Here is a 15,512-nt window from a genome sequence, read left to right as displayed (position 1 = left end):
AATGTCCTAAAATTTTTAGTTTGGATTAGTTTTTGTTGTCTCTTCCTGAACTGCTCTCATGTTCCTGAAAAAAACCCAAAGGCCCAGTAAATGTATGTCCTTCACGCTAGTTTTAGGAAGTATCTAATTTGTAATGAAAGAGCTGCTGAGGCTCAATCAATTATTTTATTTTAAAATTTAAACTTGTTTTGACCAGGGCCGGATTAACACAGGGGCTTTAGGGGCTGCAGCCTGGGGCCCCAGTGCACCAGGGCTCAGGCAGGCTGCCAGCGTGCCGTGGCCCCATGCCGCTCCTGGAATCGGCTGGCTGGCTGCTGGCACGTCGCTGCGGCCTCTGGTGGTGGGGGGAGGCAGCTCCGAGTGCTGCCCCCACTCCCAGCACCAGCCAATGGGAGCTGTAGGGGTGGCGCTTGCGGGCGGTGCACGGAGACACACTGTTCCCCCTCCCTCCAGGGGTGTACACAGATGTGCCAGCAGCCGGCCACTTCCAGGAGCTGCGTGGGGCTATGACAGACAGGCAGGCAGCTTGCCTGAGCCCTGCTGTATTGGCAGGTTAATAGTCTCAATGCCATAATTGTGATCATTTTGTTTTAAATGAGGAAAAAGACTTGTATACAGGGGCCCCACAAAATCTAATAGCCCCGAGCCCAGAGGAGAGTTAATTTAGCTCTGGTCATGACTTAGATTGTGCTGGTTTGAATGTGAAAGTTTGACATTCAGTCATCACAAGTTCATTTGAAAGAATAACCCACTGTTAGATGTTTACAGCTACATATTCTACATCACATACAAAGTAGTAGCTTGTGCTGAAAAATGAATTAAGAGAAACCACAGAAATAAATAAATGAATAAAGATCTATCTGAATATATTCTCTAGCTACAGGCTTGTCCACCTTTGCTCTGGCTTTCTCCCCAGTGTTACTACACACTATTATTCTCACACCTCCCTCAGCCGCTGTTCTCCTATAACACCCCTCCCCCCAGCACGCATGCACACACACACACACACACACGTTCTTTGTTCAGTTGAAATAGCAATAACTGCAAAGGCCAGGAGTGTTGGGGGTGGGTGAGATGCACGGCCAGAGCTGGGGGTCAGTGCCCAAAGCCCCGTAGCCAGAACTGGGTGCTGGAAACCAGGGTTGGAGGCCAAAGCTCCAGAGCTAGGGGCCAGAGCCTGAAGCCCCAAGCAGAGAAATGGAGACCAAACCATTGTGGCCAGAGCCTGGGGTGGAAAAGTAACCTAGCTATGAAAATGGAAATGAGACTTAAATATCTAATGTTAAATGTATGCTGTTTATTGTAATGGTTTGCAGTTATGTCTGTTTCTCGAAAGTAAAAGCAAGTGCATACTAAAACACTCTGAAGGCATTTATATAAAAGCATCCACTTGCTGTTCATCACATGGAGCAGCAAGTAGAAAGATGAGATTCCTTGGTGAATACAGAACAAAAGGCAGAAACATAATCTAATCTTTTCTTCCTAAACAGACACACCTCTCGCACCTTTTCCTGGTGCTGGAATTAACTCGTCCCTGGTCAGGTGACTTAGAGTTAAAGGTCTTTAAATACCCACTCTTTAAGTGGCTGGGGAAAAAGACACAGCAATATGGGGCGTTCTGTTCACCAGTTCAAGGCGCTGTTCTGGAAGAACTGGCTCTGCCGGCTGAGACAACCGGTAAGTTTTGGCAAATGCTTAACACAGGGATTTTTTTCTCCCCTGCATTTCTGTGGAAGCGAGTATGTCTCTTCTTTCGACTCTTGCCTTAGAGAATAATAAGGATCAGCTGGCTGCAAACGCTTCATGTTCTGCCTCTGAGCTCCTGATTTAAAAGAGGAGTAGAACAGAACCTTGCATTTTAACACTGAAATAGCTGAAAAATCAGCACTTTCCAGTGTTCAAATTCTAAAGGAAAGCGCTTAGATGCTTTTGAGGAGACACAGAGAAGCCACGTTGGATCATTGGGCAGTACTGGTGCTTGTGACACTCCTGGGATGAAAATCACTTGTCCTTCAGGTTCAGTGAGAGAACACTGTTGTAACTGAGATCAGAATGTAGCCTACAAAGGGTTTAAAACAAAATATGGGGCAGCAGAGTGCAAATATTAGCTAGAAATATTTTTCCTCCTTTTTCTCTCAATAAGCTCTGGTTCATCTGATTAAACTAAAATAAGCAGAGAAAGCTGGCCGTTACCTTGAAAAGATAGAGAAAATCAAAATAATGCTCAGTTGAAGAGAAGAAAGGCTCTTCTTTGCCCACCATGACTAACATGCGGTTGACATTTTTCAAAGGTGGTAAAAGAAGGACTCTTCCGCAGATATTAGAATTGTGTATTAAAAAATAGTGTCACTTTAATTGATGGTTTGTCATTGTTTCCCTTGTCAGTGCTGATTCGGGGATTCACAATGATGCATGTTGGCTGTTTTAAATAGGATTAGGCTGATAATTAAGTCAACATACTGGTTTTCATCAGAAAATTTTAATGTAAATCTGATCAGCAATCAGCAGTCCCCTTAAAAATCTTGGGATTTCAACTGATTTTTTTTTTTTATGTGAAGGAACTTTCAACCTTATGGATAATTTCTTCCTCGACTTGCTCTCTTCCCCAAATTTTGTGACTCTGTTCTGGGTCTCCCGACTTTAACCACTGCCTCCTTCGGTAGCTTTTCATCCTACCAACTTCCCCTCCTTGGTATACTGCCCTCTGCTCATTCCCCTCATCTCATTTCCTTAAACACTTTCTACAGGTGATTTCATCCACCTCAGTGATTTCAGCTAATATTTCTATGCAGATAACTCTTAAAACTACCTCTATATCGCTGACTTCTTTAGTTTTGCTTTTCAGATGCTATCTGGTAATCCGGTAGCAGTCCTCAATGGGCCAAATTCATTTTGGGTATAACTCCACTAAAGTTACGACAATTATACCATGGCTTGATTTGTCAGATAGGTCCAAACCAGAATGTCTCAATTTTCTTTCCAAGCTTTCTTCTCTGACTAAAGGGATTTATCACTCATGATTTCTCATCTCCCAACATCACTACCACATCAGATATTTCCATACCATGGTTATGAGCACAGTATAAAAACATATGTAATTGGGTGTTATCCTCAACTTCTTTCTGTTCTTTTCCCTCAGGTCCAGAATCTCCTAAATCTTGTAGTGTCTTCCTCCATAATATTATTAATATTCATCCTTTCTACTGAGCTGCTTGTCTTTGTCTTCATCATTGTTCCATACATGCTGTGACATGATTATTTTTTGGTCATGTCCCCATGCCGTATCTTGATGACATAAAATCACGATGTGAAAGAAACTCTCAAAAAGAGCAACCCTTGCATGCCGTTCATTGATCACTATCAAATCCAGGAGTAGTGTTTGGTTGTGTACCATGCAGGTCTTTCACATATTTAAATACACACAACAAGGTTTACCCAGGCACAGAAGGTAAAGTAGATATTTTACTTAGCTACCTCAGAGGCGAGTTGTAACGCTCAGTTTATTAATGTATGTAATAATTCTATTCCATATAGATCCTTATACCGCACTTATTACAATAGTATCTGAGATTCTCAAATGGAAAACCTTAGGAAAATGCAAATAAGAAATTAGCATTCCAACTAATACTGACTGTTAGAATAATTGTTTTTTAGAATTATCAGTAGTTTCATGTTACTTTTAAGTCTTCGAGTGCCAGCAGAGTTCCTGGGTGGCAGAGAGCAGTTGTAAAAATACTACAAATATATCGTATGACTACCAGCTTCCATGCCATACTGTGAAATAATCAGACATTCAGACAAAATATGAACAATCTCGTTTCATTGAGAGTTCAGTATAAATTAGACACTAAAATACTAGTCCTTTGCATTCTACTAGGGGGTCTATCATATTTCCTGTGCAAAAAACAATTGCTCTGGGGATATTTAATCTCTTTAGACCCCTCTTACTATGGCTTATAGTCAAAGAGAGGCCTATTAAATTTCTGCCCCTGTTTTTCATGCTCTTGCATTTGCTTGTTGTTTATCTTGGGTTCAAAGGACTTAGTGCAGGGGCTCTCCATGCACATTTATGAGTATGTGAATTCTCTCTCTGGGGGATGGGACATACAGATCCAGGGCAGCCGCTATTACAGCTCATAGGCTTCAATAGAATCTGGTCCCTTGGCACTCTCCCCATATATGGTTTTAGGCCAGTGGATTGATAAAGTCATGTATCCAGTAACCCTATGACCTCCCATCCCCTCACTCAAATCCAGTGTTTAAAGTGCGACAGATCGAAAGGAGTCGCAGAACCACAAATAAAATTTCTACCACTCCAGCGGGGTCACTGAGGCGGGCGCATCACAGCCCTGCCTGGAGAAAACCCCTTCTGATCTGGAGCTTTCCCAACTTCCCAGGGCAGAGCAACCACTCAGAGCTGCTTCAGGATGCAGGCAGAGCTCTTCACGCCCACACCTGCTCAGGAGCCGAAGCTGTTCTCACAGGAGCAGAAGTGGGAGGAGGGAGCAGAATGAACACAGCAGCTCAGGGCAGCTCTGTTCCTTCCTTCCCTTCCCGAAACACCTGGCCTGGAAAAACAGAGGTGAACCTTTCTGCAGCGTCTCCCCCGCAGGTCTGGGAGAGGGAACCCCAGGAGCTGCAGAAAGAATTACCATGGATCACTGCTCGGCACAGTGTATGGGGCGGGGTTGTGCAGTCCTCCTGCTGTCCTCTCTGCATTCTCTGTCCCATACACTAAGGGTACCATGATACAATAAGCCCTACTACAGCATAGCTTCAGCCCTGCAGTTATGCCACTGTAGTGCTATAGCAGGGGTGGGCAAACTTTTTGGCCCGAGAGCCACATTGGGGTTGCAAAACTGTATGGAGGGCCAGGTAGGAAAGGCTGTGCCTTTCCAAACAGCATGGCCCCAGCCCCCTATCTGCCCCCTCCCACTTCCCACCCCACTCAGAACCCCGGATCCATCTACCCCCCCCCCGCTCCTTGTCCCCTAAACATCCCCTCCCGGGACCCCGGGCCCCTAACTGCCCCCTGGGACACTGCCCCCTGGGACACCACCCCCTATCCAGCTCCCCTGCTCCCAGTCCCCTGACTGCCCTGACCCCTATCCACACCCCCGACAGGCCCCCTGGGACACCCACGCTTATCCAAGCCACCCTATCCCCTGACCGCCCTCCTCGTCCCGAACCTCCACCTCATCCAACCTGTCCCCTGACTGCCCCCCGGGACCCCTTGCCCCTTATCCAAACCCCCCAGCCCTGGCCCCCTTACTGTGCTGCTCAGAGCAGCATGTCTGATAGCTGCATTTCCTGGCCAGAGCTAGACACGCAGCTGCACTGCCTGGCAGGAGTGCACAGCTCCACCACCCAGAGCGCTGGCAGTGTGGTGGCGTGGCTGCAGGGGAGGGGGGACAGCAGGGAAGGGACCAGGGGATAGCCTCCCCAGCCGGGAGCTCAAGGGCAGGACAGGACGGTCCCGCGGGACGGATATGGCCCGTGGGCCATAGTTTGCCCACCTCTGTGCTATAGTACAGACACTTGCTACAGGAATATAAGGAATTTTCTATCAATGTAAATCTCCCTCCCTTGAGAGGCAGTAGATAGGCCCATTGACCAAGCGGTATCTACATAGGGGCTTAGGTCTGTATGGTTTTAGGGGGTTAGGTCAGTGTGATTTCTTCTCACCGCTGAGCAATGTTCACCTAAATTTACCTAAGTTTTAGGTGTAGACCAGGCCTGAGACTGTGGCAATTTCTGTATGTGTAGGGCATGCCACACCCACAAATAGGGACAGAATTTGGTCCAAAATAGGTGAATCACTGAATCCCGTTGAGCCTAGACTTCAGTGAGCCGAGACTCTCATTTTCCCCGTCATAAGCCATGTTTGCTGAAGAGTCTTGTAATAGAATACAGCTCAAAAATGAGTTTGTGCAGCGCTGTATTTTAGCCTGGACGTATTCAAAATACATATGGTGGCTCCTCATTAGGAAACTTTAAATATTTTGAAAACCTAAAGACAGCAAGTCTCACCAAAATGCATCAGCTTAAAATTTGGTTTGGTTTGGAAAGGAGTTGCAAGTGATGCCAGCTTGTTCAGGAACCCTGGGTGGAAATCCTGAGGGCTACTGAAGTCAATGTCAGTGTCCCTAGCCTCTGTTTACAAGAGGCTGGGAATGGGTGACGGGATGGATCACTTGATGATTACCTGTTCTGTTCATTCCCTCTGGGGCACCTGGCATTGGTCACTGTTGGAAGACAGGATACTGGGCTAGATGGACCTTTGGTCTGACCCAGGATGGTGGTTCTTATGTTCAATGGAAGTTTTACTATTGATGTCAGGAGGGCCAGGATTTCTCCCCCGTCCCGGCAAAAGCCCAGCTTTTTATGTATTTTAGTAATTTTAGTAGTACCCATTACTTTGACAGAGAGGACTTTAATTGCAAAGAATAAGAAATATTTGTAAAATATTATTGCCAATATGAAAGACTAAGAAATAGCCAAAATCAGTTAATTAAATGAAATAAATGAGCTGTCTTGGCCCCCATTAACTTCAATGGGCTTTGGATCAGGCGATGTATCGCACCACAAAGGAATTGAGAGCTAGGTTTTGATGGGCTACCAGGAAGAACAAATTCCAGAGGTTAAGAGCCTCCAGCTAAGAAAGCCCTGCCACTTCTCAGCTATCTTAAATGGATTACTGTGGCATTTAATACAGCACATTTTCAATACGTGGTATACGCTAATAAAAAGATGATTGGAGGAAGGGAGCGCCAGTATTTTGCACCTTTTTTATCTCTCTGGGTAAACTAATGTTAAACTTTGGGATTAAAAGCCTCTCTAAGTGTGGCATTTAAGAATAAACAGCATTTGGAATTGCTGGGAAATGTGGTTCTTCCTTGTTTTTGTCAAAGGACAATTTAACATAATATAATTCATGGCTTTCTATTGTTGCAAAGGAATAGAATTGCTCTGTATAATTTCCTTAAAACCATTACTATAAAGGACAAGGGCAGCTCACAGTATTAATGATATGCTATACCTCAGTTTTAGTAATAGAATATTGTGATTTTTAAGGTCACTTATGTTCTCCCCCAATGGGTTTCAATCACATTTGTTCCTTCCCTTCACAGTGGCCTTTATGATGATGATAAGATCTTAATTCTATCCCATTGTGCCCTCTAATGCAAACACATATTTCTCACCAAGGCATTTAATCCCCTGTGGTTTCCACTTGAATTTTCATCCTTGTGGGTGGAATCCTGGCCCCATTGAAGTCAATGGCAAAATTCCAGTTGACTTCTATGGGCCAGGATTTCACTCCATATAATGAAATGTACACACAGAACCAGATCCTTGGGACTGGCCCTTGTGGGCTTAATGCAACTTGGGTACAAGTGGGCATGAAGATTAGTTTTAACCACTTTCACACCTCCCAAATCCAGTGGCTTCTGAGGGCTAGCCTGGTCCTCAGGCATAGCTTCGAGTCTCAGGACTGCTCCAAGTTGTAATGTTAAACACTATGCATCCTATGGTGGGGGCTGAAAGATAGAGTTCCCTGGAATTGGCTACAGCAGCTCCATACTATCTAGGTATTCCTTTATACCGATTTTTTGCCTGATGTATGTCACTGGAACAACACAAAGGATGCCTAACTGGGCTGAGACTCTGGTGCACAGGGCTCACTGCCATGAGTTCAGATTTGGTTCAGTTGACTTTATAGCTACCAAACCCAATGGGCTTTTTAATTATTTATGTATATATGTAGCACAAATTGTGAAAAGACAAGAAGACAGAGAATCACTGCACCTAGGAGCTGATTGTCTAAAGATGGATCAGGGTGAGCTAGAGGATAGGGAAACTGGACTAGGAGTTAGGGACTTGAATTCTTTTCCTGGCTCTCCCACAGACTCCCGGTGTGATCTTGGTCAAGTTACTTAATCCTAGTTGTGCCCTGGTTTTCCCACCTATAAAATGGGGCTAATAATAATGAATACCCCCTTTGGGAAACCTCTTTGAGATGTATGGCTAAAAACATGATGTAAATGCCAAGTATTATTTTTAATTATTGTAATTATGAATTACATGGATAGCTAAAAAAAGAAGAAATAATAGTTGAGTGTACAGATATTTTGGAAGTCCATAATGAACAGTGACTTCTAATATAGTAGAGCCATCCAACTTTGGAGCCCCATCATACTAAGTGTGGTGCATACATATAGTAAGAGCTAGTCCCTGCCTCAAAGACTTTACAATCTAAATGGACAAAAAAATGGATGGGAGATAGGAAGTAGCATTATCCCATTTTACAGATGACAAACTGTGACAGAGAAAGAAACTTGTCCAAAGTCATATAGGAATTCTATGGCAGAGATGAGAACCAATCCCAAATCTCCTGACTCCCAGTCCAGTGCCTTAACCATCAAGCCATCCTATTAACATCCTAATTTTATGTGTGTTGGGGACACCTCTGGATGTGTCCTTTAAAGAAACACATTGGAGGAAAATAGTCCATTCACTTTCCACCTATGGAATGATCTCTGGTGATTTGCTGCCTTCTCATGGCATGCCAGATTTCTAGCCAGATTTTTCCAGTCCTTTGTTCCTGTAGAACCCAATGTGGCTGGAACATTAGACTTGAAGGGTTTGCAACAAAAACAGCATTCTGGGTTTTTGAGTACATAAGCCATGGCCTCTCCACTTTGTCACCATTGGGGATTTCACACCAGTAATGTCTTGGATGGAAACTTCTATTTTCATTGTCTTTGGGGAACATAAAGTTTTTCACTTGCTGTGGCCCATACAGTACAAGGAAGACCATCAGGCTACTGCTCAAGTGGGTCCACAGTCCTGGATCATCTAGATTTAAGGAACTAAACTCAGCAGCAGCTGTTTCTTGCACCTCCACCACACTCCTCTCTGATCTACATTTTTCTTCAGGAATGTGCATGGTTACATCCATTTGAGATGGAGATATGGATGCTGCAGTAGCTGCCAGGTCACCTGCACTCTGACTAACTGGATAATCAGGCATCTCCTCACCACTGTCATCCTCACTGGGGCCAGAAGGCTCAGCATAAATATTTGTGTCTATGTATCTCACGAGAGCTCCTTCCTGCTTAGATAGAAAAGCTTCCTTTTCTTTCTTTCTTTCTTTCTTTCTTTCTTTCTTTCTTTCTTTCTTTCTTTCTTTCTTTCTTTCTTTCTTTCTTCTGAATGCTGCCCCAGAGGGGCGTTTTCTTCTTTCACTCATGACTGCTGTTCTGTGCCAGCTATAGTGGCTCTCAACACTCAGCTGAAGGGGACAAATAAGCAGGCTGGTAGCAGGGCCTGAGTGAAGGAAGATATCAGCGTCTGAAGGGCCTAAGTGGCTCCTACTACTTCAGTTGACTGCCTGCTCTCCTCAAGTGGGTTCAGGGAAGCAGCAGGAAACAGGAAGCTCCCTGAGAAGCTGGTGTTAATCAGTCCAGGCTCCTGGGGGTGCTAGAGAGGTACATAAGAGGCTCCTCCTCCTCTCTCTCCCTGCAGCTCCTGCTGCTTTCTGTTATTCCCTCTCCCCTTTTCTCCTGCCTGCCTGTTATGTCCCTTGTGCCCTCCTTCCTCCAGCACAGCACTCCACCATCTCCGTGCATCTAGAGCGGAGAGAATACATGTGCACCAGCAGCAGACAAAATTTTCTACACTCTGGCTCCTAGTGGCGCCCCCCCCCCCAACAATCTGGCACCTGAGGCGGCTGCCTCAGTTCACCTCATGGTAAGGCCAGTCCTGACATTGAAGCACTGCAGCAGCACAGCTGTGCCTCTGTAGTGTTTTCAGTGTAGACAAATCCTGAGTCTGCCAGTTCCACAGGTGGTTGAAAGGTGGATAATAGAGGGAGATGGATAAACCCTCTGCTTAGACAGAATGATCAGGTAAAAACACTGCAAGCTTAAACACACATACAGTTCTAAGTCTCTGCATATGTGTGAGAAGCTCACAGAAGGGACAATCCAGCTCATTGCATCTGGCTCATTGCATTACTCATACCAATGGAGCTTGTTCAATTGGAGGAATTTCACTTCAGGGCATTACTTCTGTGGGTCACGTCCAGGATATCTCTTTCCCACATACAAGATAAACTTGTTGGCCAGTCAAGTGGCCTTTAAAAAACAATCACTTTTCATAATCACTGTATCATGAACATCCAAGCTCATTGGTGGACTAACAACAGCACAAACAAATGACACAAAGTAAAAACAAATATTATGCAATACTGGGTTAATTCGGATTGATATTGATTTCCAGAGAGTTTTTGTCATGAGGCATTCCACTAGCAAATACATCATGCTACCCCTGTTATTCCAGTTTGTATCAGATGTAGTCATCTGTCTCTTTGTTACCATACCAAAGCCAGTGCCACAAAGACTCCTCATTGTTTTTGCTGTACAGACTAACACGGCTACCACTCTGAAACCTATGCCCTGTTTATAATTTTGTACTATGTAATTTTATTGCATACAAATAGCTATATTAAAAAACATTAAGGTTGCAAAGTCAAACACTCAAAAATTAGGAAATGCCAGAATTAAGATTGCATGTGCATTATGACTCAGTCTCTAATTACATGTTCTTGTACTATTTTTTCCACATGAGCCTTGACTTACTCAGTGCACAGGATGCCCATTCAGTCCCAGACTCCCCTCCAGTCTCAGTTTTCCCTCTCCCAGCTGGCTTCCAGTCCCCCATTTTCCTCCCTAGCTCCCAGTCCTCCTGTGCAAACAGTCTCTCCTACGTCCCCATTCTGGCTACAAGTCTCAGTTTCTCTTCTCCATCCTACCAGTCTGCAATCACAGCCTCCACATACCCCAGGCTCCTTGCCCCAATCTACACCCTTTGCCATCTGCACTAGGTTTAGTAGTTCTCCATTCTGCATTTGAGTCAGGAGGCTTCCTTCTCCCTGCTGCCTGGGCTCCAGCACGGGCACCATGGAGAGCACAGGAAGCATACTCTCCCTCCTCTCAGTTCTGGTGCCCAGCCGCAGTGTGGCTTCTAGCAGCTGGACAACTGCAGGGAAACTTCTGCTCAACCCTTATACCCCTTGGCTGGAACATGCCCAGTGCAGATGGAATCTTCAGAGGAGCATTTACCTGCCAAACTCTAACAAATCTGGATGGAGCATTTGAGAACTGCGATTTTTGAAAGTCTTATAACCTAGCCAAATGTAGGTGGATTTTCACAGGGGTGGCAAAAGGCACATTCCTGATACAAAGACCATCCCCCTGCCAAATTTCAGGTTCTTGCTCCAAAACATGGGAGAGCTATCACCTCTGAAAGAAAAGGATTTTTTAACATGGGCAAAAGAACATTGTTCTTAGAAGTGGCTGAACTGCTTTCGCTGAAACTTTCCAGAATAATTCAGCCTGAAACAGACACCCAACATAGGAAATCTCAGACCAAGCAGTTAAAGTTTTGCAAAGTTATAAGCAACTGAAAATAGCATATTTTAATAGAAAACGTCAGACAACCTTAAATATAGGCAGTAATACCAGCTCTGCCTATTGTCATAGCTAAGGATTTCAGGTGTTCCATAGTTGTCCAGTAGATATAACTGAAGAGAGATCTCTAACACAATTCAGTGATCCCCTATCTCATTTATTTCCACAAAACTGTTTGGGACCTCTTGTGTGCTGAGTAGAGTATATAAATTAAAAACTAAATATTTTGATTTTCAATCGCTGTTGGTTAAAGACTTTGTAGTAGATGAAACTGTATATGCTTTGAGTTAATCAGCTTCTATGAGTATTTTAAATCTTAAAATAAGCAGGTGAGCTGCTTAGGTTTACAATAGCTCACTGTTCAGTGTCTTCAATCTTAGTTTAGTAGATTATTTATTAGAGTTGGTTGACATTTTTAAAATTTTAAAATCTCAAAGAAGGAGAAAATATGAAAACAAAAATGTAACCCACTCCCCCTTTGACCAGCTGTATAACTTAGATATTTGGGGGTTTATCAGAGAAAGTGTACTTCTGATCTATATTTGTATGCCTGACAGTATAGCATGAAAGAGGATGATGGCAGTCAGAGGTGTCCTAAAGCACTTCTTTTCCTCCTGTCATTGTAGATCAATCTTGTTTCCGGTGTGGCTAGGCTTATTTTAGTGTAGGAATGGCTGGATTCGCTTTCAGAATCCAGGCTTGCTCCAGGAATCAAAGACCACCCACTCTTTCTTTTTATTAGGTTGTCTTTGTAACAATTTTATCTTTTGGAATAGCTTCCCTGATATGGACAGATGATGTAAGTACTGTATCTAGCATTTAAGCTACTAGAGTTAGTAGCCTCAGAAATCCACAGCTTCAATGTAATGATCTTGTCAGACTTTCATGTTCTGTAATTCTTTTATTTTTCTGATTTAACATTTTTGTGACTCTGCCCTATTTAACTGCTTCTGAAATACTGCTTTGTTACTGAAAAGCTTGCATATGAGGATCCTACTACTCCTTACAAAGCTGGCTGGCTGATATCATCCGATTTTGCAGCTGGAGCAACTGAGGCATGAAGATGACTTGCTTTCACTCTGTCCTAAACTAGTTTTCTAGATTTTGGAGAACAGCGTGCCTGTTTCATTCGATTAGTTATTTTATATAGATGTAGAAGAAAAGATTCATGAAAATACTGTAAATAACAAGACAATGGCCTTTACTCTCATGCTCTGAAATCAGTGTTCTTTGCTCCATAAAGATAGATGTGTTTCTACTTAGAAGTAAGTTTCAAACAAAACAGGATCTGGTTTAATAGTTTCTTTTTTATGGCATTTATACTGGTATATTCATTTGCTTGTCCGTGTAATAATATATATTTGTATGATGCGGTTCAATTTCTACAATGCTGATATTATCGTTTTGGGTTTACTTTTCAGGTGCTGTCTCTCTCTGAAGTACTCTGGCCATGCATACTGTTCCTTATTCTGGCTGCAATTCGCATCCAACAACCTTCAAAACACAAGGAAAACTGTATGTTTCATGTTTAACCTTCATGTTTTGCACATCTGTAGACTATATTCTAAAGAGGGCTTCATAATAAGGAAATATCAGCAGGTTAAACCTGAGGGCCTGAATCAAAGCCCATTGACTTCATTGGGATTTGGATCAGGCCTTAAATTGGTTTTGTCTTTTGTGTCCTATAATATTATAATATTGAGTCCCCCTGCAATCTATAGTTCTTTCTGCTTCACCCTTTCCAAGCATTATCTTACCTAAAACAGTGTGGTAGATGTTACTGTGCTATGTTTTATTTAGTTGCTGCAGTTCTATAGGATTCGGGCATGGTCTGTATTTTATAACCTGTCTGGAAATGGCATCTTGGGTTCAACCCACACATTCTCAACTTCCTAGAAGAATGATGTAATGCAATGTCATTTAAAACAAGAAATAGAACAGGGATCAGCAACCTTTGCCACTTCCCGCAGCCCCCATTGGCCTGGAACAGCGAACCGCGGTGGTGGGAGCTGTGATCGGCCAAACCTGCGGGTGCTGCACGTAAACAAACTGGCCCGGCCCATCAGCAGATTTCCCTGATGGGCCACGTGCCAAAGGTTGCCGATCCCTGGCATAGAAGATACAACAAAAGAAACAATGAAAATCAGTCACACTATTATATGGGAGCTTAAATGATCCTGTATTTAAGACTGACATGTAAAACCTATTTCCTTGTAAAAGGCTTATGAGACCAGAAACCATGGATCTCTTTCTTTATGCTTGCTTAGAAATTAAACACACACAGCTATGAGCTAATTAACAAACCTTTAGATTAAGTGGTGTTAATTAAGACTGGTGTCTGAAACAGTACTGCAAATGCGGCATCATGACGTGTCTGGACTCTAGGTGTTTATCTAGTGTCAGTATAACACCCACTCTCTCTGTCTAATTCATCATTCTGTTGAATGGAACATAGTCCTATCAGTTGGAATAGTGACTTTTACCAGTAACTTTGTTGTCACAATTCTCCAGTCAGAAACTGATACTGTTAGTAATGATTCATTCTTGGGAGATGACTGAGACCCATGGTGCATGTTCAATCAGTTTTAACTTTGATCGTTGCATTTATAATTTGAATACGTACATTTCAGTGTGTGGCAGTGTATATACAAGGATCAAAGTTCCTACATGTCTCTAAAGAACCTAGCACTCAGTTCTATTAATAAGGAGATAGGAAGTGAAGAATATCTTCTCCAAACTATGGGGGCATTTAAGAAAACTGAACATAATTACACAAGTTGGCATGTTGCTGGGACAATTTTGTGAAAAGTGCCTCGGGATCTTATAATGACCATGAATGGAAAGGTCTTGATCCTACACCTTCTCTGCTTTGCTTGTGAGAACTGATATGTTTGTATGTATAAAAGAGAACACAACTATTTCTTTTGGGAAGAGATCTTTGTGGACCAAATTTTGCTGTCAGTTACACTTTTGGAAATCAATGGTAATGCCCCACTGAATTTAACAGAGTAACTGAATTTTCACTAGCGTAGCTGAAGGCAGAATTTTGTTCTGTTGTCTACAGAGTGTGGTCCCAATTCTGCAAGCTACTTTGGATAAGCTTGCAGGATCAGGGCCAATATTACGGTCTCAGTAAAATTTAGAAACTGTCAAACTTATTTAAGATGGGTTGTTTTCAAAATGGCGTTGGTCATACAGAACTAGAACTAGACCGTATGTTTTTATGAAGCAGGCTAATACTCTTTCCGGGGCGCTATGCAAGGACATCTCTATGTTGTTTAACTGGTAGTGCAATTTCTAGTGATATATGTCTCAAAAATAATGATATTTCAGTTCCAACAAAACTAGCTTGGGTTTTTTAGGTAGTATGGAATACTTGAATACACTGTTTCTCCAGTTCTTCCACTTCTGTTGTGAACATTCAATAGGAGTAAAAAGAAAAGGAGGACTTGTGGCACCTTAGAGACTAACCAATTTATTAGAGCATAAGCTTTCGTGAGCTACAGCTCACTTCCTCAGATGCATATCGTGGAAACTGTAGCTCACGAAAGCTTATGCTCTAATAAATTGGTTAGTCTCTAAGGTGCCACAAGTCCTCCTTTTCTTTTTGCGAATACAGACTAACACGGCTGTTACTCTGAAACCATTCAATAGGAGTGTTATGTCCAGGCCTAATTCAGCTTGGGTAACTCATTGTAGCTATTTCTCCAGCAATTCAGTTGCATGAAATAGTCTCCATTTCCTGCCCAAAGGTTCCTACATAGCTGTGGCTCTCACTGGGGGCTTACAATGGAGGAATGGACAGGTTTCTCAGTTATTCACTACAGTCTCGGCTTTATTGAAAAACAAACAAAGAAAAAACACCCTTCAAAACATAAGGAGGACTTGTGGCATCTTAGAGACTAACCAATTTATTTGAGCATAAGCTTTCTTGAGCTACAGCTCACTTCATCGGATGCAGAAAGCTTATGCTCAAATAAATTGGTTAGTCTCTAAGATGCCACAAGTACTCCTTTTCTTTTTGCGAATACAGACTAACAC

At 43.0% G+C, this 15,512-nt stretch overlaps 1 protein-coding gene across 1 annotated transcript in view; it reads left to right on the top strand.

The window, feature by feature from the left end:
• Positions 1–1,608: 1,608 nt before the first annotated feature.
• Positions 1,609–15,512, top strand: part of ABCA13 (ATP binding cassette subfamily A member 13) — a gene marked incomplete at its 5' end in the record, with an annotated part of 301,195 nt that continues 287,291 nt past the window's right edge. The window contains 2 exons of the mRNA XM_084621105.1: positions 1,609–1,677; positions 12,893–12,986. Of these exons, the coding sequence (XP_084477231.1) occupies positions 1,609–1,677; positions 12,893–12,986 (163 nt within the window). The remainder of the gene's footprint in view (positions 1,678–12,892; positions 12,987–15,512) is intronic.

Source organism: Lepidochelys olivacea (genome assembly GCF_965140295.1).
Source record: "Lepidochelys olivacea isolate rLepOli2 genome assembly, chromosome: 2".
NCBI classification, from domain to species: domain Eukaryota; kingdom Metazoa; phylum Chordata; order Testudines; family Cheloniidae; genus Lepidochelys; species Lepidochelys olivacea.
Note: the sequence above shows the minus strand (reverse complement) of the source record. Positions and strands in the feature narration are given on the sequence as shown.